This window comes from Homarus americanus, unplaced genomic scaffold, assembly GCF_018991925.1.
Source record: "Homarus americanus isolate GMGI-L3 unplaced genomic scaffold, GMGI_Hamer_2.0 scaffold36970, whole genome shotgun sequence".
NCBI classification, from domain to species: Eukaryota; Metazoa; Arthropoda; class Malacostraca; order Decapoda; family Nephropidae; genus Homarus; species Homarus americanus.
Window position 1 is genome coordinate 1633395 of NW_024740094.1, and position 27515 is coordinate 1660909.

A 27515-nucleotide genomic window follows, 5' to 3' on the forward strand; every position below is an offset into this window, starting at 1 on the left:
TGATCCTAGGTGTCTAAAGTTCCAGTTGATTTTTAAAAGTTCAGTTGATCCCTGGGGTGTCTAAAGTTCAGTTGATCCCCAGTGCTAAAGTTCAGTTGATCCCTGGGGTGTCTAAAGTTCAGTTGATCCCTGGGGTGTCTAAAGTTCAGTTGATCCTTGGGGTGCCTAAAGTTCAGTTGATCCCTGGGGTGTCTAAAGTTCAGTTGATCCCTGGGGTGTCTAAAGTTCAGTTGATCCTTGGGGTGCCTAAAGTTCAGTTGATCCCTGGGGTGTCTAAAGTTCAGTTGATCCCTGGGGTGCCTAAAGTTCAGTTGATCCCTGGGGTGTCTAAAGTTCAGTTGATCCTTGGGGTGCCTAAAGTTCAGTTGATCCCTGGGGTGTCTAAAGTTCAGTTGATCCCTGGGGTGTCTAAAGTTCAGTTGATCCCTGGGGGTGCCTAAAGTTCAAGCTGATCCTGGGGTGCCTAGAGTTCAGTTGATCCCTGGGGTGCCTAGAGTTCAGTTGATCCCTGGGGTGCCTAGAGTTCAGTTGATCCCTGGGGTGCCTAAAGTTCAGTTGATCCCTGGGGTGCCTAAAGTTCAGTTGATCCCTGGGGTGCCTAAAGTTCAGTTGATCCCTGGGGTGCCTAAAGTTCAGTTGATCCCTGGGGTGCCTGAAGTTCAGTTGATCCCTGGGGTGCCACTGCCATTTTCCCCGAGTACCTCTTCCTCCCATTCCACTTGCCCCAATACCAACCTGTCACGTCACCCGCGCCAAAATTTGCCCACCGACTACTTAAAGTAGCCTAATTTACGTGAAAACTACCAACAGGAGGTGGCGTAACTACAAGCTTCCAAAGTTATGCTGAAAATCTTCATATAGACGCTGGTAGACCTATGGAACGGTCTATTAGTTCAAAATGTGGAATAAACAACATCCCCTGGCCTCAAAATAGCTCTTAACAAAATTATCAAGAACAGTGGAGAGATCCTACACTGGTCCCCTTCCCTCGCCATGGTCACCTCCAGTAGGTGCCAGTAGGTAGATATGGTAAAAATAGCGTATTTGGCAGTGTAACGCCATACGATTTTATTCAGTACAGATCCTTCGTACCCATCGGGTTAATGAACTTTCTTCACTGCTTAAGTTTCTAGTTTGGTGTGAAAGGTTAATGTGTACTGTGAAAAATAATTATATTGTACACCAGCTATACGTGTACTGTACTGTAATGTACTGAGCCGGATAGCCACAACCTGTCAGTTTTCAATCACTTAAAATATAGAAATTACCTGCGTTAAGGACGGAATGTAATTTAATCAATAGCAAGGTGTGCCCTTTATTAAAACTAATTAAATATATTAATTTATATTGTAATCGCTAATAGTTTTTCTAACGGGAAGTTTTATATACCGTACATAATGTATTTGTTACAAAAAGGTTTTCACTGAGCTTCTTCAAACTGAATTTAGGTCAAGTATATTAATCAAGCTCGTGAGCCAATTCTCATAAGGTATTTCAGTTTACCTTGCCATAGTAAAATGTACTGATATGTTCAAATTTATTTCCGATAAATGTAATACTTGATATTAATATATTAGTTTGTATATTAAGGAAAATTATTGAGCGGTGTGTGGGAGGGGCGTAGAGCGCGGGGCCGCCTTCCTCAGCTGAGCATGTAAACAACATCATCTGGCGGAGAGAGACGCACGGGAGGACGACCGTCTTAACATCACTCAAATGGGCATTAAAAAGTTTGACATTGTGTTAGACCCACACCAGCAATCATACTGCAGTGGGGAGGATGTCGTTGGACGTGTTTTAGTCCATTCTGACTGTATTACATCTTGTAGAGGTAAGTACTTATGGCCGTGTGTAAGGTAGATGCGTACATAGTACCCCATGTACAGTATCTTCATGTTATGATGGACCAGTCATTGTATTTATCATGCTTTTATACTATTAGACACTGGTTTTAGTTCTTCAGCAAAGAAATAGTATATTTTTATATTTTTCAAGCGCTTTCCTTTGTTCCCACAGTCCCAGACTTTGGTACCTTGAACAAACAAAGAAGCAACTTGTACAAGTTCCTTAACTTGACAATAATATGTTTCTTACCGTTTGATACGCTTTATTAATCATGAGAGGAGTCACTTGTGACTTGTTAACAATAAAATACTTAAAAAAACTAGATCAAATGAGTTTGTACGATCTTACATGAGACATATGCAGTCCTCTTGTGAAGTTGTTTTGTAAAACAAAATGAACAGACAAAACCAAACCTCCCCTCACAGTCTCGGATTATATTTTATTTAAGTAGTTTAGGTAGGTCAGGTGTAGGTGGTTAAAAGAATGTAAGTGAAAAATAACACATCTGTATTGATACCCAGCGTGTTGTTCAGAGGATGACATGGTTGGTCTGGCCCTAGCTCCAACTTGAGGAAATTTCTCGACAGAGTGACACGAAGTGCATGAGGAGTTTTGGGGTAATATATTTTACTTCCACAATTGTTGGAGGAACACAACCTGTAGGAATGGCTCTTTTGCAAAAATTAATTTTATTTTATTTTAGATTAATTAAATAGAAAATTACTTGTATTTTAGATCAGGTTAGGTTTGGCAATTTAGTTTTCATTTTATGAATGATAAATTATCGAATGTAGCCATATATATAAAAAAAGTTCTATTGAAAGAAATGAACACTCGATCGCAGAAAGTAAACATAGTAGCTGGAGGCATCTCCTCCAGAGATGAAAAACATACACAATTATAAAAGTGAAATGACGCAAAATGTATTCCGGCTGTATTTTTCGTGTAGTTTCCTCAAGTTTGTGCTAAGACAAGACCACTCTCATTAAGTATTACCGAGTCATTATTTATATAAAAATATCCTTTTTAAAATCTTTAGATGAAATGTTTGCATTGAAAATTTAGTGGAGGTATAATGATAAAGTGGGTGACTTTCATGGCTGTGTCCCAGTTTCAACCACCTGGTCAGATGTGAGAAGGGTGTTAGCCAGTGTGACCCCACCAAACATGACAGGTTATGTCTGGGCATTCAAGATTTCCTTCTGTACAAGCACTGGACAATAAAAATCATAGCACACTAACAAAGTAACAAAGAAAAGACCAACTGCCCAAACAGCTAGTAAGGTGAGAAGTGGTGAAATGATAAATACAGGTTCACAACCCTTTATCCGAAATTCCCAAAACCGAAAGTTTTTTGTGGAGCAATTTTTTTTTTTTTATAAACAGGGATTAGCCCACCCAGGCATAGATCACTGACTCACATCTGGGCCTGGTGGGCGAAAATGTAAAAGTAATACTAATTATAATAATAATTATTCATAGTAAATAAAAATTTTAATTAAAAAATACACCAAAATAAAATAATAATAATAATAATAAAATATAATAATAAAATTTATAATAATAATAATAACAATAATACTGTATTAATAAAATAATGATAAAGAAATAAAAGAATGAAAAAAGATAAAAAGTGAGAAACATGACCTAGACCTATGAATAATAATAATAATAATAATAATAATTATTATTATTATTATTATTATTATTATTATTATTATTATATTTTCGCCCCCTAGGCCCCAATGTGGATCAGTGACTTGTGCCTGGGTGGGCTAAAAAAAAAAAGACTAACCATTCTGAAAACCGAAAAATTCCGAAATCCGAAATGCCTCTGACCCAAGGATTTCGGAAAAGGGATTGTCAACCTAAATATATATATATATATACATATACATCAGTGATTACCATACAGTATAATGTTACTCTGTGAATGAGATCAAATACCATGTCTTTAAATTTTACCAACTATTATTAGGAGGTTGTTCATACCTTCATTATTCATAATAAGAATTTATTAGATACAGTAATCATTGTATGTTTCAGAGTTTTAAGTCTCATTTTACATAAAGCTCTGTGAAAAAGGTTGTTGCAGCTGAATTGATACAATGCTCATCTCCTGTCCTCAGGGTCACTGGTTTATGTCAGGGGCACCCCCAGTCTGCCCAACTGTGAATATGTACCTAACTTAACATTTAGGGAAGGGAAGGTGATAAAGTGCAATTATGGTCATATTATCTCTGTGTATCAGAAAAGTCTATAGTGTGCCCCTTATAGTGTAAAGCCTTCAAGACCCACACTCACTGTGTGATTTACACAGACACTCCATGGGTTACGGATGACGCAGGTTACGTATTTCCACCTTTGCATGTACATGTACTCGCCCCTAAGTCCTACTGTATTTAAAATGAGCGTCAAGTAATTCCCGAGCCGAGTGAGGATCTTTCCAACCATACCCCGGAAAATTCCGAGAAAATTTTCCCAATACCTGGAAAATTCCAGGGATGGGGGGAGTTTTTTCTAGGTTTGAGAGATGAAAACCAGGAGCATTTTCTGGAAATTTCGAGAAAATTTTTCCTTTACCCGGAGAATTCTGGGGATGAGGGATTTTTTCTGGCTTTGAGAAAGTCGTCTCGTTACCCGGAAATCTCTCATTTCCGGAAGTGCTCTGCACCCATTGTTCCGGGTAACGGAGATGTCACTGTAGTAATTACATATTTTATTTTAAATAACTGAAATTGAGAGATTACTGTATCCTTTGTATGTTTTCAGTGTAGTTTATGTATTACATCACTAGACAAAAGCTTTCAAGGCTGTGTAGAAACAAAATGAGGTTTTGAAATTAAAGAATGTACAGTAGTTAAATCTACAGCACCAAACGTAAACTAATGTTAACTCAGTCTAGCCTTGCTTAACGTTAACTCAGTCTAGCCTTGCTTAACGTTAACTCAGTCTAGCCTTGCTTAACATGGTGGTTAAAGTGGGTCCCATAGACAAGACTGTTTGTTGCTTTTGTGTGGATGAAGAAGTGTGGCTGGCACTGCACTCAACTGCCTCATCTATAAAATTAGGTAACTATTTACCGGGATCAGACCAGCAACCCCTAGGACAAGAGGCAAGTGTTATATTCACTTGACACTGAACATAACTAAACCAAAGCTAATGCATCTTAACAAAATCAAACTGTAAAGTAATTTTTATAACTGAAATTAAAAGTGACGAATTACCCTTCATTCTATAATTTGTTAATTAAAATTTTCTATAGCTCACTTTATATTTCATATATGTATAGTGAACAGTGATAAGGGATACTAAGCAGTACTTTTTTATTTTGTTGGTGCAAATTATGAGTAGCTTTGTGCTCTACAGTGGTACAATGTCAGCTAATTACCAAAAGGCCATCAAGGTTTAATCTTGGCTGTGATGGTAATTTGAGATCACCTGGAGATTTCCAGCTTATTTCTCCAGAAGATTGAACACCCTAATGCTGCATAGGTTAAGTTAGGTAAGGTTATGTTGTGTTTGGTTTGCATTGGGGTGGTTAATCATGAGGTGGAATATGCTGGAATGCCAAATCTTTAGGTAATCCATAATATTTTTAAGATAGTGAATTTTTTACTCCTTACTGTACTTCTTTTACAGCAATCTTGGTAAAGGCAAGAGGGTTTGCCAAGGTGGAATGGGAAAACGAGGCCTACGGAGAGGAAGAAGTGTACTTTGAGAACATTGTGACAGTTTGGTCAGGCACTAGTAAGTAACTGATAAAGACTTCAGCATCTTGGAGGACATTTTGCTATTTTTTGGGGTTCACATGGATGACATAAATAATAACAGGTCAAGTTATGATGTAACTTACTGTGGTCCAGGAGTTACAGTTAGATTACAGTACTGGGTATTTACTGCAAAGTGTATGCTGTATGTAGTCACAGATTCATTGTCAGTAGATTGTTGCAAAAGTTGATGTCCTTTTGAATGTAAACATTTGTGCTCGATCATTACAGTCCAGGTATGGTATTTTTTTAATTTAACACTTTAATTCTATTCAGATTTCATTATTTTGGTTATGATGAATTTTATAACCTATTGTTATTGACAGTGTGATTCTTATGCTGTATAACTCATCAAGACTTCTGGGTTGAAACCTGTTCATCTCTTCTATGCTGGTGAGTAAAACTAATGTAAAGATTAGTCTCACCTTCTTGAAATGTCCAAGTCTCTGAGAAGGTGTCTTTAGACATCACGGTTACTACTAAGGGCTGACTGAGTGGGACTTGTTGTCATATTAGTAGTCATAGAAAATGACTCGAGCTTATTTCTCGGTTCCAGTCACTTGACTGTTGTGAGGACAGTACATGTAGGCTTCCTCCCTCAATTCTTTGCCTTTTTCAGGTTTTTGGGATGTTTTCAATAGTCTTGAGGTGTGATTTATTGTAATGCAATGTTGGCTTTGCTGTTTTTGCATTTCAAGCATTTTCTTACATGTGAGTTTGGAATAACAAACCACTTTTTGCTGGGGTGACACACCTATGGTAGCTGTAATCATGTATGATCCCCAAGGACCATGTCAGTAACTTGCCTGTCTTATATCAGGTAGTGGGTGCCTGGCTCAGGGTGGTGACAAGTGTTATTGTATGAGGTTGATTGTTGGGAGAGGAGATCTTTCTCAAAAGTTGGTCTGGGTTTACAGTCTCTCTTTGGGGTTTATACAGTAGGTCTGAATACGTTGACTCCTTTCATGGAATTTTTTGTTCTTCATTTTTGGTTAAATTAAAATTGATTTGGAATGTGTCTTATCCTTAACATATACTGTATATACTTGGTGTGCACATGTGTGCTGGGGCCTATGACTATACTATACAGACATCCTTGTACAGGCAGTCCATGATTTACAAAAATTAGAGTACAAAAAATTTCTCCAGGCATCTCGAGGCTTTCCATACAGGACCTGGTCAGTTTTTAAAGAAAATTAGATTAGAAGCAACATAAATACTGTGCAGGGATTCCTTGAGTTATGTAATATGAGGTATTATTACTGTATTATGAAAAAAAATCAGTTTGTAGAAGTTTTTCAGAAAGAGAATCTATTTGTACATTGAGGAATGCCTGTACAAGTTCTGTTTTGTTTTTTCTCAAGAATGTGTCTAGAGATTTTGGTGAAACTTTTAGCTTTAGATGATTGTGACAAAACTTTGCAGGTTAATTTGTTTTTTGTTTGTTCTATTGTATTAATTTATATTTTATTTTTTAATTATATTTTTCCTTAATTTCTTAGTATGTATTATATTTGTATTATGTTTAGAATTAAACTCAGTGGATAAGAGATATATGGAAGTTATAAAACGGAGAGGGACATGTGGGTAAAGCTGAATTGATAATTATGGTCCCCGGCAGAAATGATTTTTTTTTCTTTAGTAAAGAGTATTTATTTGGTTATGTTGTACACTCCATCACCATAGCCTGTTCATTCAAATTTTGCAATGGGGCCTAGAGTCAGTTTATAACAGGGCAGCTGATTGGCTGGCAGACGGACACGGGAAAATTCACTACAATTCTTTACTACTCTACAGTATTGTATTTTATGGTTTGATATTATAAGGGATAATAACTTTAATTTGTTGATCACTGATAATTTCTGCACCTAGGAAGCAGCAGTTAGCTTATGAAATGCTCTGGTAACATAAATACCTGTAGCTTGAATATAAAAACAAATTAATACAATATTTCAGCAGCATCCTCCACCTCGCTGTGTGACGTCATGTGGTGAAGAGGAATTTACACCACTACATTTGTTCATCATGTTCATGTTCTCTTTATGATATTTTTACAGTATTACCAAAGTGTTCCATAAGCTAAGTGTGGAAATTATCAGAGACCAACAAATATTGTATTATCTCTTGTATCAGTTACAAGGTTACAGTGAACAGATTTTAGTTCGTATATTCCCCTCTTATTCCAAGCACCAGTACATTTCCTTTGGGTATATGAAATAGTGCGATCTCAACATTGTACTTCAGTAATTTAATAACTTGCATATCTCCTCTCTTATTCCAAGTGCTGTACATTTGTAAATCAGATCACAGTGGCAGCTTTATTAAGAAAACCTACAGTATGTACTGGTAGACATAGCTGAAGGTATCTGTTTTTGTTGGTGCTTCCTGGAGACACTCCCCTTGTGAATGGATATGACATTATGATTCTGTCAGTTGTGAGTCTTATTATTTCCCTTTCATCGAATTAATCATTGTACATAAGAATGGAGGAAACTTCAGCGGGTGTATTGGCCCATACTGAGCAGTCCCGTTTAAACCCAACCCCTATCGCTCATATATCCATCCAACCTATGTTTGAAGCTGTCCAGCATATTCGAGTTAATGATGATGTTTGGTAACTTGTTCCACTCATCCACTACTCTATTTCCAAACCAATGTTTACCTATCTCGTGCCTAAATCTAAATTTGTCTAATTTAAAACCATTGCTATGAGTTTGCTCCTGGTTGGATAGTTTGAGTAACTTTGTTATATCACCTTTGTTTAGCCCTGACTTCCATTTATACACCTCTATCATATCGCACCTCACTCTACGTCTCTCGAGGGAGTGCAAATTAAGATGCTTTAACCTGTCTCTGTACTCAAGGTTCCTAATGCCCGAGATTAGTCTTGTCATTTTACTCTGAATTCTTTCTAGGGATTCTATATCCATTCCATAGTACGGTGACCAGAACTGAACTGCGTAATCCAAGTGAAGTCTCACAAGCGCAAGATATAGTTTTAGGATAACCTCGCTAGTCTTGTAATTAACACTCCTTTGTTGGACTTGTTTCAAGCAAATACACATTGTTTTCTTGGTTGAAGATTCCTATTTATCATTACCCCAAAATCTTTCTCACAGTTGGATTTCTCTATAACAACGTTGTTCATCTGATATCATTTAACTTTGATGGGGAATAATTGGCTCTTTTTTTTCCCCCATTCTTGTTGTGCTCTCTTTATAACTGACTCTCTCCCAACAGGTCATGGAGACAATCTTCCTGCAGGAGAATACGGTTTTCCATTCCTTTTCAAGTTGCCTCTTAACATTCCTAGAAGTTTTGAAGGAACATACGGTCATGTGCGTTACCAAATTGAAGCAAAGGCAGAGATCCCGTGGGGAGCAGATCAGTTTTCCAGTTTCTTTTTTAAAGTTGATTGTAAATATGACCTGAGAGAGGATGACAAAGCATCTGTAAGTTGGTTGTTTTATCACTAAGTTTATTTGGTCGTAAAGTTAGATAATACTCAGTGTTGTAGTTAAGATAATACACTGTATACTTTGTTATAGTCATGGAAGTTAGATGATGTTTGATTTTTTACCAGACACAACAGTAATATATCATATTCGTCATGCATTATTCACCCTCCCACTTTGTTTCTCAGACTGTTAATGTCATTTTTCTATCTTTATTGTCTCTCTCCTATATTCAAGTTTTAATTCCCTTTTCTGTTTACTTGTAAAGCAACACACATGCTTTTTATAAAGTAAGTTGTCAGCACTTGTCAAAGCTTTGGCTTGGGGATGGATGCCTTGATGACCAGAATTGGCAGGACATTTGCCTCTTCTCTCTTTATGTGTCATTTATTAAAAAATATGCTTAGTTTACTAAACTGATACAGTACATAAAACTGCACAATTGTTTGCAAACATTTTGAGTATCCAATGCTTTGATTGTAGTACAGTACTGTATACAGTTTGTCAATGACGGGAATGTTTTGAAAGGATTTTGCATGCATCATTTGCTTTATGTCCAAGAAACTGCATGCAAATGTTGAGTAATGGCAAAACTAATAATGTTAGTGATCTCAGTGGCTGACTGACAATATTATTGTAAAGAATTCTTATGGTCTTATCATTTGTCAAGTGACCTGTTAGATGACCTACTTCAACCATTCTCTAGTTGAGTCTGCTATTCCAGAGAACTGTATGAACTCAGTGGCTCGGACACTCAACATTCAGAATCACTGCCTGGATTGTAAACTGTCCTTTGTCCATTTGTAGTTGGGTTACACAACAAGTTTTGATCCTAATCCAATGGTTCTTTCAAGAGCCAACAGGTACACTGGGATGAACACTGAACTTGTTTACTAAAGGTGAACCCCTGAACCCTTCTTTCAAAACCTTGCAAATCAGACCAAGACTTCTTATTTTCTTGCCAAGCTCCTCACTGTCTTTGCCTGTTACCTGTGTTCTACTGCACTTATGTTTTAAGATAACCATACTTCACACTTTCATATTTTCTCAAGTGATAGTTTTTACTACAGTATATCGCTCAGTCCTTGGTACAGATTACATTTTGACAATGAGGTAAGTGATGTGTGATGCTGATTCATACATTTGAGTCATTGTGCAATTGATGACCCTAAAGGATGCTGAATGACACATCGAGTACAAAACTGGCTTGATTACAGTATTCCTAATTTGTGACTTGGTCACAGCATCATTATACCACAGCTTGGTCTGAATATTCTTACTGAAATTAAATGAAGCATATCAATTGCTTCAGCTCAGATATGTGCATGCTCTACCTGTGAGGTGTACTATACTGTATATATAAATATCCTGCACACAATATTAATCGATGAATTTCACCAGAAAATATTATGTGCCTCCCATGTTTAGGAAACAAAAGGAATCGATAATATTGTGCAACATTAAACCCTAAGGTACTGATAACTTTGAAAATTTATGTATTGAAGCATTAGTTGCCAGCTCTTTTAGCTCCTGTGGTGGGAAGCTTTCTCTTAGGTGGGTGAGTGTGCACCACTCCTTTTTATATATTTGACAGTAAACACCATTGGAGGTTGTGGGGGGAGACTGTTTTAAGTGCGTTTTATATTAGAATTTATAAGTTGCACTATGCAAATATATCTGACAATTATTCAGTCATTTATAAATTGAGAAATATGATGGTAAGTCAGATGAGGTGGGTTCTTCGGGTGCCATTATCATATCCTCTACTGTTAGTAAGTTCTCATCACTGTTATCACACTTATCACATTTATATTTGACTGAAAAAATGTCACCAGGACCAGGAGCTGATAACCAATTTGTAGCCAACATCTCTACTTCAGGAGCTGCATCAAGCTCACCACTGCCTGTTTTGGCCTGGTCAGCTAGCAGTTCTGGCAACACACTGGCTCCTCTCCTCATGGTCATGGGTCTTGTGGTTTTTCTGAAGCTGGTAACCGAGTAGTGATGGCTGGCATGGGTCAGAGTCTATGATGTCTGCTGATTCTAGCTGTACACACACAAGGTTAGACTTAGTAGTAGACCTCAGCCTTTAACTAAATTCATTCTTTATGATCTTCATCAGTGAAAACCCTTGTTCATTCCCATCAGTAAACTTACTAAACCCTTACCTGTGCTCTGCCTCTCACTCTAGACATCACACAGGAGCTATTTAGGTTGTTTTCATGTACTCTACTTTATCATTAGTTATCTTCCTGACAAACATTGAAAACTAAACCATTTTAATTGTGCTGAAACATATTCAACTGGATGAGAAAAAAAACCCTAACAAAACTGTTTAAAGATTTAAAAATTACAAGAAAATTGGGATATAATTTATGCAAAATATTAATTGTTTAAATTAAAGTACTGTAATATACAAGGTATAATCTAGTTAAACCATCAGGTTAACAACTCAAAAAAGGTAGTAGTCATAGTAAAAAGTTCCAAGCAGGCAATCTGGTTAGCTTGAGTTTTCCACCTTGCTCGGTAGATTCATCAATTGAGTCTAATAAGCAGCTGACACCGAGTGATAATTCTAACATCTAATTCCTAAACGTCAAACTTCTTCAGTTAAGTCAGATCCACCTAACCTGCCATGCATCCCAAAAGGAAATTCATAAACTTACTCTGTATGAGGGTATTGATAGCCAACAAGGGCTTTTAATGTCTACACAAAAAGATACAATCACCTGAAAAAGTGACATGTCTGTTAATTTACTTGACATACAACTTATTTCTAAATAATATTCATAATCAAAGATTCATTATAATATTTTGTTCAATACTAATGGCTGTAACTCAGAGAAATGTTGAAGACACTAACAAGTTTTTCACCCCAGCCTTGTTTGCTGAATGATGAGGCCAATTGACATGATCAATTGTAGGGTCTTCATGTATGCTCCAAATTTTTTTAACTATTTGAATAAAATCGGTGAAATTTCATGTATGTGTGTGTGTGTGTGTGTGGATGAACTGTAGACAGCGTGACACAGCAAGATGCCTGACCCTGTAGCACTAGCCAAGGTCACAAATAGGTCAAAAGCATTAGTTGGACATACAGTACTGTATTTACAACTTGGCATATCTATTCTTTCTATACAATATTTGACAACTCCTTTGATCACACCTTCACCTTAAAATGGCAAAAACTGCAGCAAATCTAGAATCTTGTACTGTACTGAATAAACCTGCAGACTCTGTGACTATGATGTGAAGCAGTCAGTCCTTGTGGAAGAATATCAGGAAGAAGTCACCTGAAAACCACAAGTAGGGTAAATAGTACTGTACTGTAAAAGAAAAGTGGAAGTATCAGGTAGATAGATGTGTAATTATTTATTCTGTAAAATTGTCTTGCTAGTTTACAATTGGTTCAGCATGTACAGTATATAGACAATACAGGTATTCGGTTCTGCTAAACAATGCAGGTATTCAGTTTTGCTAGACAATAGAATATATAGTTCTGCAAGACACTGCAGGTATACAGTGTACATAGACCATGCAGGCATACAATTACCAATGTTACTGTACCCATACTGTCAATAGGTACACAAATGTTGGTAAACATTAAGGCTATTCAACCAAGGATAGCCAAAACAGTCACCAGACTCTTACCGTATTTTCAGTAGAGTTAGGATACTGTACTGGACTGCTAAGTGGTGCAGTGTGGAGTCCAGTGTGAATGTAAGTAAGTGGAAGAACCTGTAAGAGGAGAGAGACATCTCCTTGTCATTAGATACTGAAGCCAAGTGGTGTATTAGTATGATAGTTTGCACCATAGAGTATGTTTTGGTGCCTTTATCACACTTATAAACCATCTACAGTTTTCAATGCTCATAACATTCTAGCATCTAAGTTGTATTCACATGTTTGAGTATACAGTACACAAGTAGGTAAGCTAACAAAATGCTTTACATTTCATAGTGGATGCATTGTAAAGGATTTTGTATCTCCAACTAAACCTCACAGCCTTTTGTGCTTTGTAGATGTGGGGTTGTTTTACTGTATTTTGTAATTTCTTTATTGAGCAGATAATAACAGCCTTAGGAAACCTTATATATTCTGAATCCCCGTGATCTTTAAGTGTCCCATCTGTGAGTAAAATCTGCAGGGACTCTGACAACTTTTCATATGTTTCCTCACCATAACTTGTGGTTTAAAGATTCTGAGATGATGACTCTGTGTACTGTATTTTGTTATCTCTGTTTTCTTGCTGATATATTTGTTAACTGAAGGCAGTTTTCTTGTTTGCTAACTGTGATGAAAGTAATTTGTCTGTTTGAAACCATTTTCCCATATTAGATTATGATGGTTTTTTATTCCAATAATAAGCAAAATATTTCAGAAAGAAAAGGGAAAAAATACATTCCTTAACAACAGCTTAGATTCCAGAATTGTAAATACATGTTATCAACAGGAGGCACTGATGTTCCACAAGGAATCGACTGCATGCCTTTGTTGCCGTGAGGAAGGACCCATTATTATCTCCTTGTGTGCTGATAAAACAGGTTATATACCAGGGGAGCATGTACTGTTGACGGGAGAAGTGACGAACCGGGCAGACTCACCGGTTGTGTCCAGCAACATCACCCTAGTAGAAGTGAGTCTGGTTATTGTTCTGTAAAAAGAGTATCAACACCACTGATAAAGTTAGCTAGTCAGCCTTTATGAAACTTAAATACTGTACAGTAAACCTTTGCTGTATTGTGGCCCTTTCTGTCATATCATTCTCCAGTAACCTTCATTTCCCTGTGACCTTCTTGACCTTGTGAGCTCCATTTCCTTCTGTACAAGATACAGCCAGTTCTTCGTGTTCCTGTTCACTCAAAGCTTGCAACTGGGGCCTAGGGTTGGTTTGTAGCAAGCTAGCTGATTGGTTAACAGACAGATATGCAAAGAATCATTACAGCTCTTCATTATGTAACCTATCTATTTATATTATTTGTTAAGGATTAATAAATTTTGTGTTGATCTCTAATAAGTTTGGCATTTGAGTAAACAGACTATAACTGTAATATTTAAAATCCCCTGCAGGTTGGGTGTCATATGTACGAGAGAGCAGGGCAGGTTAGGATACTATGTTATCTGGTGGATGTAAATGAAGCCACACTCATAGTCTTAGGGTTAGTGTGTGGTGCTGATCCTTGTGTTGCTGCCACATGTATGATAATTTGAGCATCATACCTGGATCTGAAAGTATATTCCCTAGTTATTTAGCTACAGTACATCTTGGGTTTTCTGTGTGGAGTTACTTTTCTTACTATAGCTGAGGAAGTTCCAGGCAGTTTTGTCTTAGCTGTTATAACTTACTTCATATAGTGTATTGAAATGTCTAATGTATTCTCAGTTAAGTCTCAATGATTTATCTTAGAGTACTTTCCTTATTTGTGTTATTACAGTAGTTATTTCTTGTGGTTAAAATCACCAACCTATTAGGTATTTTTCTGATTCTTGCCTTTTTCATAACAAATTGAACTTGCCAAATATATTTGAAGAAATCCAATGCAGTAGTGTAGAAATTTTATTTTCAAGGCAGTTGTAATCTGATTTTTAATATTTTGGGACTGACCTTTTTAGATTCTAAAGTACAACTTCATATTTCAATCATCAACAACAACACTGTCACATCTTTTGCCCTTACACTTTCAGACACTCCTAACTTTACTCACCTCATCTGTCCACAGTTCAACTGTCCTTTGCCCTTCAGCTTTCTCTTGCACAACACCACAATATTCCTTCTACATATCACTCTCTCACTCTGATCACTTCTGGACACTTTAGTCATAAAAATTTCTGTTGCTCTTTTCTCTTTGGTAACAGAACACAAGAAAGTTGGTGTATTAACCTCTGATATTTTTCCCCATATTGATGGTAATCTCTCTTCTCTCTGTCAGACCATTAGGTACAATATAAGAACCATGCATAAAAAGAAGAAGACAACCTTAAAAACTATCGAACGTTCTGGCATCCCTGCAGGGGAGACAGCTGTGTGGCTCTCCATTCCCATCTACATACCTGAGGGTGCCACTTGTTTACAGTACTGTGGTATAATGGAGGCCATATATGATGTTACGGTAATTGTTATTATTATTGTTCTTAAAATTAAGACTAGGTAAACAGGTTGAAAGAGGTTGATGTGTATAACCATGGTCTTGGTGTGGTTGATGGTGACATGGTTGTTGGTGGCCCAGTTTTGGAGACTGTTCAATAAATCCTGAAGGGCGGTAAAGTTGGGAGCAGAATTACACTCTGTTGGCAAGTAGAACAAAACCCCCTTAATTCAAAATAATGTGCTCTAGCCCTTACAAATTATGAGATTTTATGAAATATGAGGGATAATTTTTCCTGAGAGGGAAAAAAAGATACTTTTCCATTATTTGCCCCAAGCAAAATATAAAATTTCTAAGTATACAGTACAGTAACTCTGTATCAAATTTGGGTGCTTGGTCCATGGTTATCAGATGTAGTTACTCAAACACTGGGCAGTGATAGAAAAACAAGTGGAAAAAAGCTTGTGCAGTAGACTGTAGATGTACACTCCACAACAGACCAACGTGAACTGACCGTGACGGACAGGTCCCGCATATGTGACGCGTAGAGCACTTTTGTTTACACTGAGATGGGTGTTTGGCAGTTGATCCCATGACGACATGCACTTCAGATATATTCATAAATGTCTCATAATTTGAAATTTTACCAAACATATCCCTTAAACAGCGATGTCCACCTACATTTGGAAGCCAAAATTGCCCCCCAAGACGAAGAAAACCCTACTCCAGGTGTTTGAAAGACATAAAAATGGATAGAACAGTCAATGTAAAGCAACAAAGCTCACTATATAGCACAAGCTCTTGAACAATTTTAATAGTCGTTGCTTTGTCCCCGATAATTAGTCAGCACTTACATTACGGTACTTCATATCTTCATTCCAAATACTGAGAACCTTTTCCATCTTGCCCATGACAGGGTCTCCATGATGCAGTGTCTTACTGGCAGCACTCGGCAACGTACTCACGGATCTCCTTTTTTTTCTTCATTATGTAGCGGATGCTCAATCCGCTCATGCTGTAATGGCAACCACAGGCACCATATCTTATACCGCTCTTCAGCTTGTCAAATAACTCCCTTTCTCCCCCATAGTCAGCACCTTCCTCACTTTGGCAGCCCTTCCAATAGAGCCTTGAGAGCCTCCAGCAGGAGCAGGGCATTTACGAGGCATGGTGAGAGAGTAGGGGAAGGTGGTAGGGATATGTAAACAACAGAGCTCTTCATGGGCTGGCAGTGTGGTTAACAGTGGGGGCGAGGCAGCATGGAACTCTCCCACGCCACTGTAGAGACCCCTCATGGCCAGTAGTGGAAGTTGTCAGATGCATGTACACAACTTCCCATGCAACCCGTAGTGCATTCCGCAGGGAGTGGTCGGGTTGTTTTAACCCGCGTAGTTTAAGGGATATGTGTATTACAAAAACTTTAATACAATGTACAGTATATAGTATATACAGTTTACAGTATATACAGTATATTGTAATATTTCAAAATTTTACCAAATAATGTACTGTAGTGTATTATGAAATTTATATATTTCGCAACAGCAAAACATTACGATTTATGAGTGATTTAGAATTAGAGGGGTACATATTATGGGGATTTGATTGTACTGAGTAGATACTGGTTCCAGAATATATCTGTACTTGCACCTGTGTTGGTCAAGTCTGGTCTTAAATGAGCTCACACTTTTAAGAAAATGTATTGAAAAAAAAAAGTATTAACCAAAAATGAGGGACAAATTATGTAACCATAATTTTGCTCTAAGAAGGTAAGTTTGTAAGTTAAGTATATCAGAATTTACCAAACTGTTTTCAGACTTGGCCATTTTAACTAATGAGGAATGCTTATTGTTGCATATTTTCCATGTTTTTCTCTTCCTCAACAGATAACATTCACAATTGGGTTCTGTTCAGAGATCAGTGTTACACAAAGCATCACAATAGGTACCATTCCTGTTGGTAAAGTGACACTGACAGTGGAAGGTCCACCTGCAAGCCCAGGTGTGCCAATACCATCAGCCCCACCAATGTGTAACACCTCAGACACTCCCAGCCACGAAATGCAGCCCATCCTACATCAGCCAAAGAGCTTGTCAGACCTCAGCAAGCTAGACGATGTTGAGGTTGTGCTTACAAAGTAGGCAGCGTTTCATGATGCTCAGAGATATTTCCCCTTTCAGGATACACTTTTATAAAATGTAATCTCACAAACAGAATAATTTTAATTCATACTGTCCTTTTCAATTTCCCTTTATTTTCATAATTTGTATTTTTGTATTGGTAGAAACATTTTTATAAACTTAATACAAGAATGTAAACAGATGTAGTTAAAATGTTCATATACATCAACAAGATCAATATTTCTATTTCTGATATCTGGGTGCCTGTTGTTTCCCTCAGCTCTTAAAACTTGTCCTATAAAGGCAAAAATTAAGAAATGCTTAAATATAAGGCACACAACATAAAGTAAATGAATATAAACATTTAACACTTCCTGCATCCGATCTTCATAACTGTACAGTATGGTTTCCACTACTGCATCAACACTAAGGCTCTCATTTACAACTATATTATGGACAATAACTTTAAATATACTGTACTAAGAAAGTTAGAAAAATAGATAAAGAAATTCTGATTTGTTTACCTTAAGTGTTTGGCCAAGTACAGTGAAACAAATAAAAAATTTATTTTGTTTTTGCTCGTCGGTGAACCATCGTAGATACACTGCAGCATGAAACACTCACACAATACCATAAATAACTAAGACGTGAATATGCATTTAATTACAAACATGTAAAAAATAACCTTTAATTTGAATTGTACTTTTGATGCTTCCCAATACTCGGAAGATTTGGGTAAGAATTTAAGAATTACAAGAAATACAAGGTCAACTAAACTTGAAAGTACTTGATGGAAGAATCTGTTGTGTTTCATAAAGCAGCCATAGTCATTGTAGGCTTTCATTATGCATGTCTAATAAAGTTTTTTAAGGCTTTCATTGTGTCATGTTATATTTGTCAGATGCAACACTTTAAGCACAAAGACCGAGTCCTTTTATACCATTTATGGGAGATTTTTTGAAGTCTTTAAGTGCAATGTGAAAATTCAGTGTGACTTGACATTGTGACAAATTAATTTATCAAACGTTCTACAGAGTTAATCAAAATTAATCACATGTAATATACTCTCTTGCAATAATTGTAAAATCTTCAAATAAATCATTCTGAATTTGTCAAGTGTAACACTGTGTCTCAGCTGTTAAGGCATCACTGTGCATCATACATCAAGTATAACATCATCCTACAACATTTGGTGTTCACACTTATGAACTATTTTTTCCATCTGTATACATTCAGTGTGTCATGTCCTTGGAGTAGAATGACTGATGATGACTATATGCCAGACAGCATAACCAATGCACATTTCTGCACATTCATGAATACATGAGTCTCCCACACTCACACATGAGTATGTTCACCTCTCACCTGCACAACCCTCACTTTGTCTACCATCATACCTACCTGTGATCTCTTTGTCAGTTTTCACATGTTTCTTGGTAGCGTTTGTCACTTTGTACATTGTGCAGAATTTGTAAAGACTTTTACTGTCTCTTGTAATATTTTGTATAATATGGGCCCTTTATCTACTCCATACTGTATGTTTTGATATTTTTTTTATGATTATTAAATTGTAAGCCATTCACTGCCTTGCAGAACATCTGTGATGGATGCTCACTTCCAAATGTTTCATACTTGATAGTTGAGCATAGATTAGACAAGCTTATTGGTCACAATATACCTGTTGGTTAAGACAACCTTGGACAAGAATATTAGTTTTGTTCAAGGGTTTTACTGTATTGTGGGCAGCTCAAGGTAAAGTGAACAGCTTTAAAATGTACAAGAAAAACATTCTTTATGGTGCTTTGTACGTGTCAGTAACAATGGTACATTGTCATTTAAGTACTACATTAACTTATTAAAGAAAATTGATCACAGAATAACAGAATTCCAGAATGTGCTCGTGACACAATCCTAATACATCTTTATTCCTTTTATAATTTATCTTTGCATTTCTACAAATATGTTATTATCAAATTTATATGTTTTTGGCAGTATTATTGTAATACAGATAGTATATGTTAATTAATGTTAGGAATGCCCCTTAATGTTATGAAGCTGGAAAGTATGTTTTGATACTGATTATTACATTTTTGCACCAATACATTTACTCTAGAATTAGTATGATATGTGATGATTTTGTAAACTTTAAAGTCTGGTGAAATGTGAACACCAGAATACAGTGCTACTTGTACCAGTCTTGTGTGTACATTACCACCTCCCCTCTCCCCTTTATTATAACTACCTCTGACTTTCTGTTTTCCCTCCTAAGTGACTCCTGAGTTGTTGGTGTCCCAAAATCAATAACTCTCTTCCCACACGGAATACGATGCCGTCATTCCCCTGGATATTCTGGACTAAAAGTGTTGCACAAGATTTACCCACGATGTTAACATGTACAGTACCTCTCTAATAAGGGATCCAGATACCTTCATGCAAAGCTCTCTGGGTTACACAAATCCCAAATATGGCCCCAGTGTTACTTTCCTGACTCTCCTGATCTCATCTCGAATTTCTTTCTCTCTCCCACTACCTCACTCCATCCCAGTAAGGAGTCATATTATCAACAGTATCCCCCCTTTCTTATTCCTGTGCCATTGTCCATTCATCTCTCCCCCAGAACCACAAACCCCGTGATTCAGAACTTGTGAATCCGAAGCATTTACGGACAGAATAATGTATTCGTCTACTGCTTTGGGTTCATGAGTCTGAATCTTGGGGTTCATGGTTCAGTACTTGGGCTCTCTTGCATCAAAGTCATTAGTGATATATTGAACATTACCAGTACCTAATATAAATGTCCCCAGATGAACTCAAATTACTCAGCAGTGTGTCACGTTATAGTGGTGATGTTGCTTGTGGTACATATCAACTCAGTTGGTGTCCATTTAACGTGCACGAGGCGTCCCTGAAAACTTGTCAGGTAACTGGATGTACATTTACCGGATGCACGTTAACTGGATGTACTCTATATTAACCAGCTGTACGTTAAGGAGACACTGACTGGATTAAGTATAGCAGTTTTGTAAGAGATGATTTAAAGATTCAGTAGGTATTTATGGAGATTATTTTTACTAAGATGCTTGATTTACTCTAGCTCAGTGGTCCCCAACCTTTTGTGGGCTCTGGGCCACATTTGTCAATGTAAATATAGTGGAGGGCGCCAAAGCTTTGGATCTACATTCAAGATAAAAAAATATATATATTTATACAGTATGGTATACTGTAACAGTTATTTGCAGTTTTACACATTTACTCTTGGATCATGCTAGCTCTCTCTCTGGGCCCGGTCTGTGGTAAATACACTTCCTGTACACGACAGATTCGGGACAAACGGGGTTCCTCTCTCTCTCTCTAAAGTCGTATCAAGTTAATACTTATTTTCATTACTTTTACTCTGACAGATATTTACAATTAAATTATTTCAAAGTTTTCTGATAAACCCTTCGGGCTCCATGATATGGTTCTGTAGTTACATGTTAGGGACCACTGCTCTAACTAATTCCCACCATAAACTTGAAATCCACATAAATTTTTTTTTAATAATCTGACTAATCCCAATCGGAAAGTTGTACTGTAATAATCAAACTAATCCCCATCAAAGAGTTGTAATAATCAAACTAATCTCCAGTAAAGAGTTGTAATAATCAAACTAATCCCTCCTCAAAAATGTGTGGGGGAATTCTGCTCAGTTGTAAGAGTTGTAACAGACCTTCTTGCAACTTGCCATTGTAAGCTCTTCATCAGTGCATTAACCAAACCCAACCCGAGTGAGTGCCTGCCACCTCTCACTGTTATAAAACCATAGTTTTTAGTTGAATAGCACTTCTTAGTCTCTTTTGCCATAGTAAACCCTCTTAACACGGGTTAATTTTTTTGGAGGGGGGGGGATCCAGTCCCTATTAAGCGAATTTCTGGAAAATGTTTGGGTTAACCGAGAAAAATATGGATGGCGATCCAGATTGCCGTCCAGTGCACATAAACACCAGCCCCAGCCACTTGGCTTACACTGCTACAGCCCTCATGTGTGCATCTCTTGGGTAACTCCTGTGGACTATTTGTGACTTTGTGGACTACTTACCACAGCTTCCAAAGGCAAGACAACTCCAAAAGGAAGTTAGAAGATGGCCAGAAAGGAGTTTAGCTTGAAGGACAAGCAAGAATTACAGTATATATATTATACCGCAGGTTAGTGACTCCAATAATTCAAACGTATATTCATTTATTTTTGTCACCACGTGGGTAGATCCGGACTATTTCATGCTAATCTGGACTCAATCTGGATTAACAGAAATTAGTCCGGAGTGGTTTGCCGGTCCAGTTAAAGCATTAATGCGAATTAAGAGGGTTTTACTGTGTATATATAAAACAGCTATAAAATATAAAAGTACTAAGAAAATTGCCATAATATGCAGGGACATTTATGAAGACAATAAATTTCTATGCTGTTTAATACCTGTATTTCCAATGTAGGATTTTCTCTGACTGTTAACCCCATTGGGATTTATTGCAACTAGTCCTGCTAGTTCAGAACTGCTTTGATAAATGTTTCTCCTCAAATTCATAAAAAAATCAATCTTAATCTTAAAATGTCTTGTATGGTATTAAGAAAATTATGGCAATAACAGAAGAAAAAACATTGAGGAAATTATTTAAAAAATATATAAAATTTTTGGTGAGTAAAGAAGTATTATGAAGTATTTGAAACCGTAACTAAAGTTTTTAAGGCCACAAACTGTAGCTATTATAGAATATGACGGCCATAATCAACTGACTGAGGAAAACTGGGAGTGTCATTAATTTTACCCTAAGCACAAAAGCTCAGTCACAGTCCCACATAACCCACAATCTTAACAATAAGTGAAACAAATATACCAACCCTCCTAAATTGTCCACCACTTTCAATAATTACTATATGAGTGTTGGCGGGAACAAGGACGAAAACTTTCTTCGCCTCCATTGGAAATATGAGACAGCTTACAAAACAGACAGGGAAGGGAATTGGTCTTGTCTTCTGTTATGGAAAGTGTATTGATATGGTCCAAGGATACAGTAGTTAGCAATGATCATGTGTTTATATATTAATTTGACTTTATTATAACCTGTTGTTCTACACATATTACCTTAGATCTGAACAATAAAGGTTTGTGCCATACTAGTCAGTACTCTGAATACTCAGATTGTTAAATGCCTTAACAGATAACAATGTAGTCGGTGATCTACGGTATGGCTTTCATAATGGGGGATTTACTGTACTGATCATCTGTCATTCCTCACACATTTAGTTCACCAATCATTACACTGCAGGGATAAAACTCCTGGAGTAGTCCTTGATGTCTCTGGATCATCAAACAATTGGGCACTGGTCCTTACAGTACTTGCAAAATTAACCTGTGGCTTTTTCTTCTTAGTCCCATTAATTACCGTACTTTCTTTCTCTGTGATCATAGAGTTTGTGTATTTCTGGCCAAGCTCTTTTCTATCACCATGAGTGCTGGAATTCCTAATGGTTCAGTACTGGCACCAATGCTCTTCTTGGTACACATTATTTTCTTCACTTCTGTGCAAATGACTCGACCCTATTATAGGTCTTTCATTTTACAACAGAGTTCTGTCTCTTGGAATTTTTTATTTGCTGATGGAGTAGTGTAATTACTAACCCGATTACACTCTTAAAACCTACTGGTAAGATGTGAAGTGTAATAATCATACCGTATTATAATAACAGCTTCATTTTCTTGAAATGAAATTTTGAATGCCAGACAACAGGCACCCTTATCTCTGTAGGAAACTCGTATGCATTGCTGAGCTGGGTACATCCAACTTGGTTTCCTTCTGTACCACTAAAACATGTTACAGTACATAATATTTAGTAACAGTCATGATATTATACAATTCAACAGTGTTGAGATTTGAAGCATTAGCCATACATCAAGTTTTTACCATGACAAGTTTAACCAGTAACCAAAACTGTCTCAATGAAGTTTGGACTCCTTTTCAAAACCAGGCCCTATTTTACCAATGACCATTTGGTAAATACTGTATCCATACAAGTCGCTGAAACACACAGATGTAACATTGTTGTCATCTGTGGAGTGTTGTGGCACTTTGCCTCCTTGATTCATTAATAAAAAGCCATCAAAACAATCGTTTATGATGTGACAGAAAATTTGCAGCCTCGGATATTCTTCAGGATATTTTGAGGTACAGTATTTCCACAATGTTAGGATGAGCTGTGCTCAATAATGCCACATACAGGCATTCTCAATCAGCCTGGTGATATCTGTCCATTTAAACAGAAAATTGCTAAGGTTTATCCGGGATATAAATCTCATGTTAAAGGTTTTTTCCAGAACTACTGTACTGTCCTATATCAGTTCCCTCAGGTTTAAGTAAGATACAGTTACTGCACTGTAGTCAAGATAATGGCATGTTGAAGGCTAGGTACAGAACAGTACCTTCTGCAGTGGCAACAATGCTCTTACACTGTTTCAATTTAGTTTCAGAGTAGAAAAGTCAAGTAAAAGTGCCAAACCATTCTTCAACAACATTTTGAACTATTTTGATAACTATTTCACAGTTGGATCATTCTTGGACCAATCAAGAGCCTTGGGTACTTTCACCCACACCATCTTGCTGTCAAAACTATATCATTATGGCATTAAAGTCTTATCCAACAATTGGTTCACCTGTCAAACCAGGAAGCAGGACGTGAACTATAACAACTGTCAATCTGACTCCTCTCCTCTTTTGTCTGGTTTACTAAAAGGTATCATTCTTGGACCACTGTTGTTCATAGTAATCTCCTTATTAGTTGGAATTTTCGATCCGCTCAGCTCTCTAATGGCCACTACTGTCATGTGACTGCATGGGCTGCCTATCATTGGCAGATATATCTTGCAGCCTATCTCCTCAAACTCTTGCATCATGACACTCGGTTTATTGTCTGCTGCCATTGTACAAGCTTGTTTGCTTACTCACTGTTGTTTCTGCATATAATCTGTGCTGTGCAGTAGAGTACTGTACATTACTGTACCAGCATATAATCAGCCAAGAGTACTATTAAAGCAGTATGAGGACATAAAAAGTGTTTACTATTGTATATACTGTACTGTACTCTACATTCAGTAAGTGTGATAGTACTATATGTACAGTACTATACTTTGCAGAGCGGACAGTGTTTGCAAGTGTGTAGAGGGTGTATGTACGTATAGTTGTCCACAGGTATAGTGCTCCATCCCTCGGTGGCCTTACCAAACATGTGGCAACATCAGAATCACATTATGAATGAATTGGCAACGTGAGGAACAACCGCTCTTCTCATATTTACTGATTCATTCATAAAGTGATTCTAATGTTGTTACATGTTGAAAAGGCCTCCGAGAGATGGACCACTATACATGTGGGCAACTTGTACAGTGTGTGTACAATCCTTCCTTCATGGAGGGAGAAGAGAGTGACAGTTAGCAACAGTTACAATAGGTGGTACAGGACAAACGCAGGCGGTCTTGTATTATCATATCACTATTTGGCCTGTCTGCATCACGAGCTCAAGATGACAAAATCTAATGGTGAGTACAGCATACACAGTACAGTAGTACTGTAGTATACAGTACATTATTTTGTGCATTTACAATACAATCAGTCCTCGACTTACGACGGGATTAGGGACTGACGACCAGGTCGTTGAGAATGCAAAAATAATACGTACATGGAAAATCTAAAATGGGCGTCTCTTTTTCTTCTCGGCACCACAAAATTCTCACTTTTACACTTGCCAGCCAATTTAAAGGAAATTACAAATGGAAATTTTGTCAGTACACAACGCGATCACTAACGTCGGGACTCGAAAATGCGTAATATGAAAAATATTTTATACAACTGCGGCGGTCGTGTATCCGGGTGGTCATAAGTCGAGGAGTACCTGTATATTGTATGTGTACTGTAGTATACCTTATTTTGTGTACAGGGTATTTTCAATATATTGCACGTGTATAGTAGTGTTTGTGTAAATAAATGCAGCTCTGGGTCTAGCTGTACGAGTTGCATAATTTAGACTCTGAAAACTTTTCCCAGTACAGTACCCGGAAAAATTCCGGGGAAGTGTGATTTTTTACGGGATGAGAAAATTCATCTCCATACCTGGAACTGTCTCATTCCCTGAACCATTTTGCACCAATTATTCTAGCTAATGGGAATATCATTGCACTGCATATAAATTATGTACTTGTAGTCCACTCCAGCAGACTCATAAATTACTTTTTATTGACAGATGATAATATTCTGTACAGTATAACAGCCACACACATCCTCATTCCTTAATAAGGACTGTGATTTATGAATTAACTACCAATATTATCCAGAGTTGGGTACAATAATGTGAATAAAAACACCTGAACCTGTAACTTGAAAAATTCACAATATAATTTTTCTTAGATGGAAAAGTTTACCCTCAGTATTCCAAGGGGTTGTTGTTGACTCACAAAGCTACAAAAACCACATCACTTCATTCATGGCAAAATCATTCAATAATGCAGTACTCTGTACCTCACTCACTAGTTGCTCACTATTGCAGCATTAAAACATTTCTACTATATTTTTATTCATCCACACCTGATTTGCTGCCATAAACTGTGGGGAACACTGGCACCGCCAGGACCAAACCTCTATCACCAACAAGAAAAAAAAAATAGTCATGCAAACAATGACTTAATTTGAAACATACTGACTACATGAATGAAGAGTTTACTAAATTGAAGATGTTAAAATTTAAGGACAATACTTGATGCTGTGCCTTATTTGTTATGAAATGAGTGAACCACCCAATTGAGAAATGCTGTACTAATTTCACTATTGGACGTGTGAGAAGTACCACATATGAAACCCAGATCTACTGAGGTTACCCCTCATTTGCTCTTCTCAATCCCAAACCTTGGAAAAAGCCTCGGTGAAGGTGTGAAGCAACATACCCTTAACCATTTGAGGAGAGACTACTGTATACAGGTGCCTGGACTCCAATTTAAATCATCTCTTGAAAGACATTTATTGTAAAATATTAAAATGTTTGTCATGTTTACTGATAAATAATTTGTTCTCATAAATACTGTTCAGTTTGTCACATACTGTACTCCCTTACTGGTAAATACAGTACCTGTACAGTAGTTATTTTGCCAGCATGACATAATCCTGACTGTGATTTCATTTAATTTTTTTACCTTGCTATTACTTATGTAGTAATCTGATATTGAGCTTTTGTACCTTTTTACTCTTCATCAACTGACTGTACAGACATACTGGTAACTTTATACTCTTAGAAAGGAAAGAGGAAATGTATGAAGAAAAAATAAATATTGTATGTGATAATAGTTTAATGTGTATTTGTTCACTCCTTGTAAGTTGTTTAACTCCAAATGAAACTCCAGGATAATTAAAAAAAAAATTTAGCCATACAGTATACGTACAGTATATTTATCAGGTGCCTTTCAAGAGAGCTGCAACTCTCAAAAGTCTCAGCCATGTCAGTATTGTTGGTACAATATTGTACAATTTGTATTTAAGATTCTGGCTCAATAAACTAGTTCAATTCTGTTTTGTTTCAATTCAAAAGTACTGTATTTTAAGATTTTTAGTTTGTTTAATTTTTCTCCTAAACTGTTTTTTTTCATCCACATCATTGATGCCTATATCCAATAGTGTATCATTCTCTACTCTACTCTCCTGGATGTCAGTACTGTCTCCATTGCTCTCATCCACCTCACCATGAACATCATCAACCACTGTACAGTACATTACTCCTCAATGCCAGTTACATACTCTCACATTTTATCCAGTCACATCTCACTTAAAGTTTTTCATCTCTTTCTCTGATTCTACCCAGGAACTTCCCCTCGTGGATACCGATAACAGAAGTACTTCCAGAGCACCCAGACTAAACATGGCACTTTGATCTGCTCTTTTCTCCCATGTCTGGGGTTGCAGGTTGTCCTTGTGTGCTGCTGGTAAGGAGGATAACAAGTCTGCAGTCAATGGATGGCACTTTTTAGGGCAACTGTACACTGCCATGGGGTGAGTATTGTACTAAATCTAAGATGGGAGACTTAAGCATCTAATTTGGTGGCCATAAATTGTGCTCTTCTCTACCTTTCTCTTCTCTCCTTTACCAGACTCATACTGTTCAGGTTGCCCTCAATTCCGATTTTAATTTGGGTGTTCCTTAAGCCATTTTGAAGGTGGGTCATAAGTGCT

General features: G+C 37.1%; 1 protein-coding gene across 1 annotated transcript; it reads left to right on the forward strand.

Moving 5' to 3' along the window:
- The first annotated feature begins 1625 nt into the window (after positions 1 to 1625).
- On the forward strand, positions 1626 to 26856 carry LOC121875120 (arrestin domain-containing protein 17-like). Its single transcript, XM_042379497.1, has 6 exons — positions 1626 to 1831; positions 5488 to 5595; positions 8856 to 9067; positions 13524 to 13706; positions 15001 to 15180; positions 17040 to 26856. Exons 1-6 carry the CDS (start codon positions 1717 to 1719, stop codon positions 17292 to 17294), a joined length of 1053 nt encoding a protein of 350 aa, XP_042235431.1. The 5' UTR covers positions 1626 to 1716; the 3' UTR covers positions 17295 to 26856.
- The last annotated feature ends 659 nt before the right edge of the window (positions 26857 to 27515 follow it).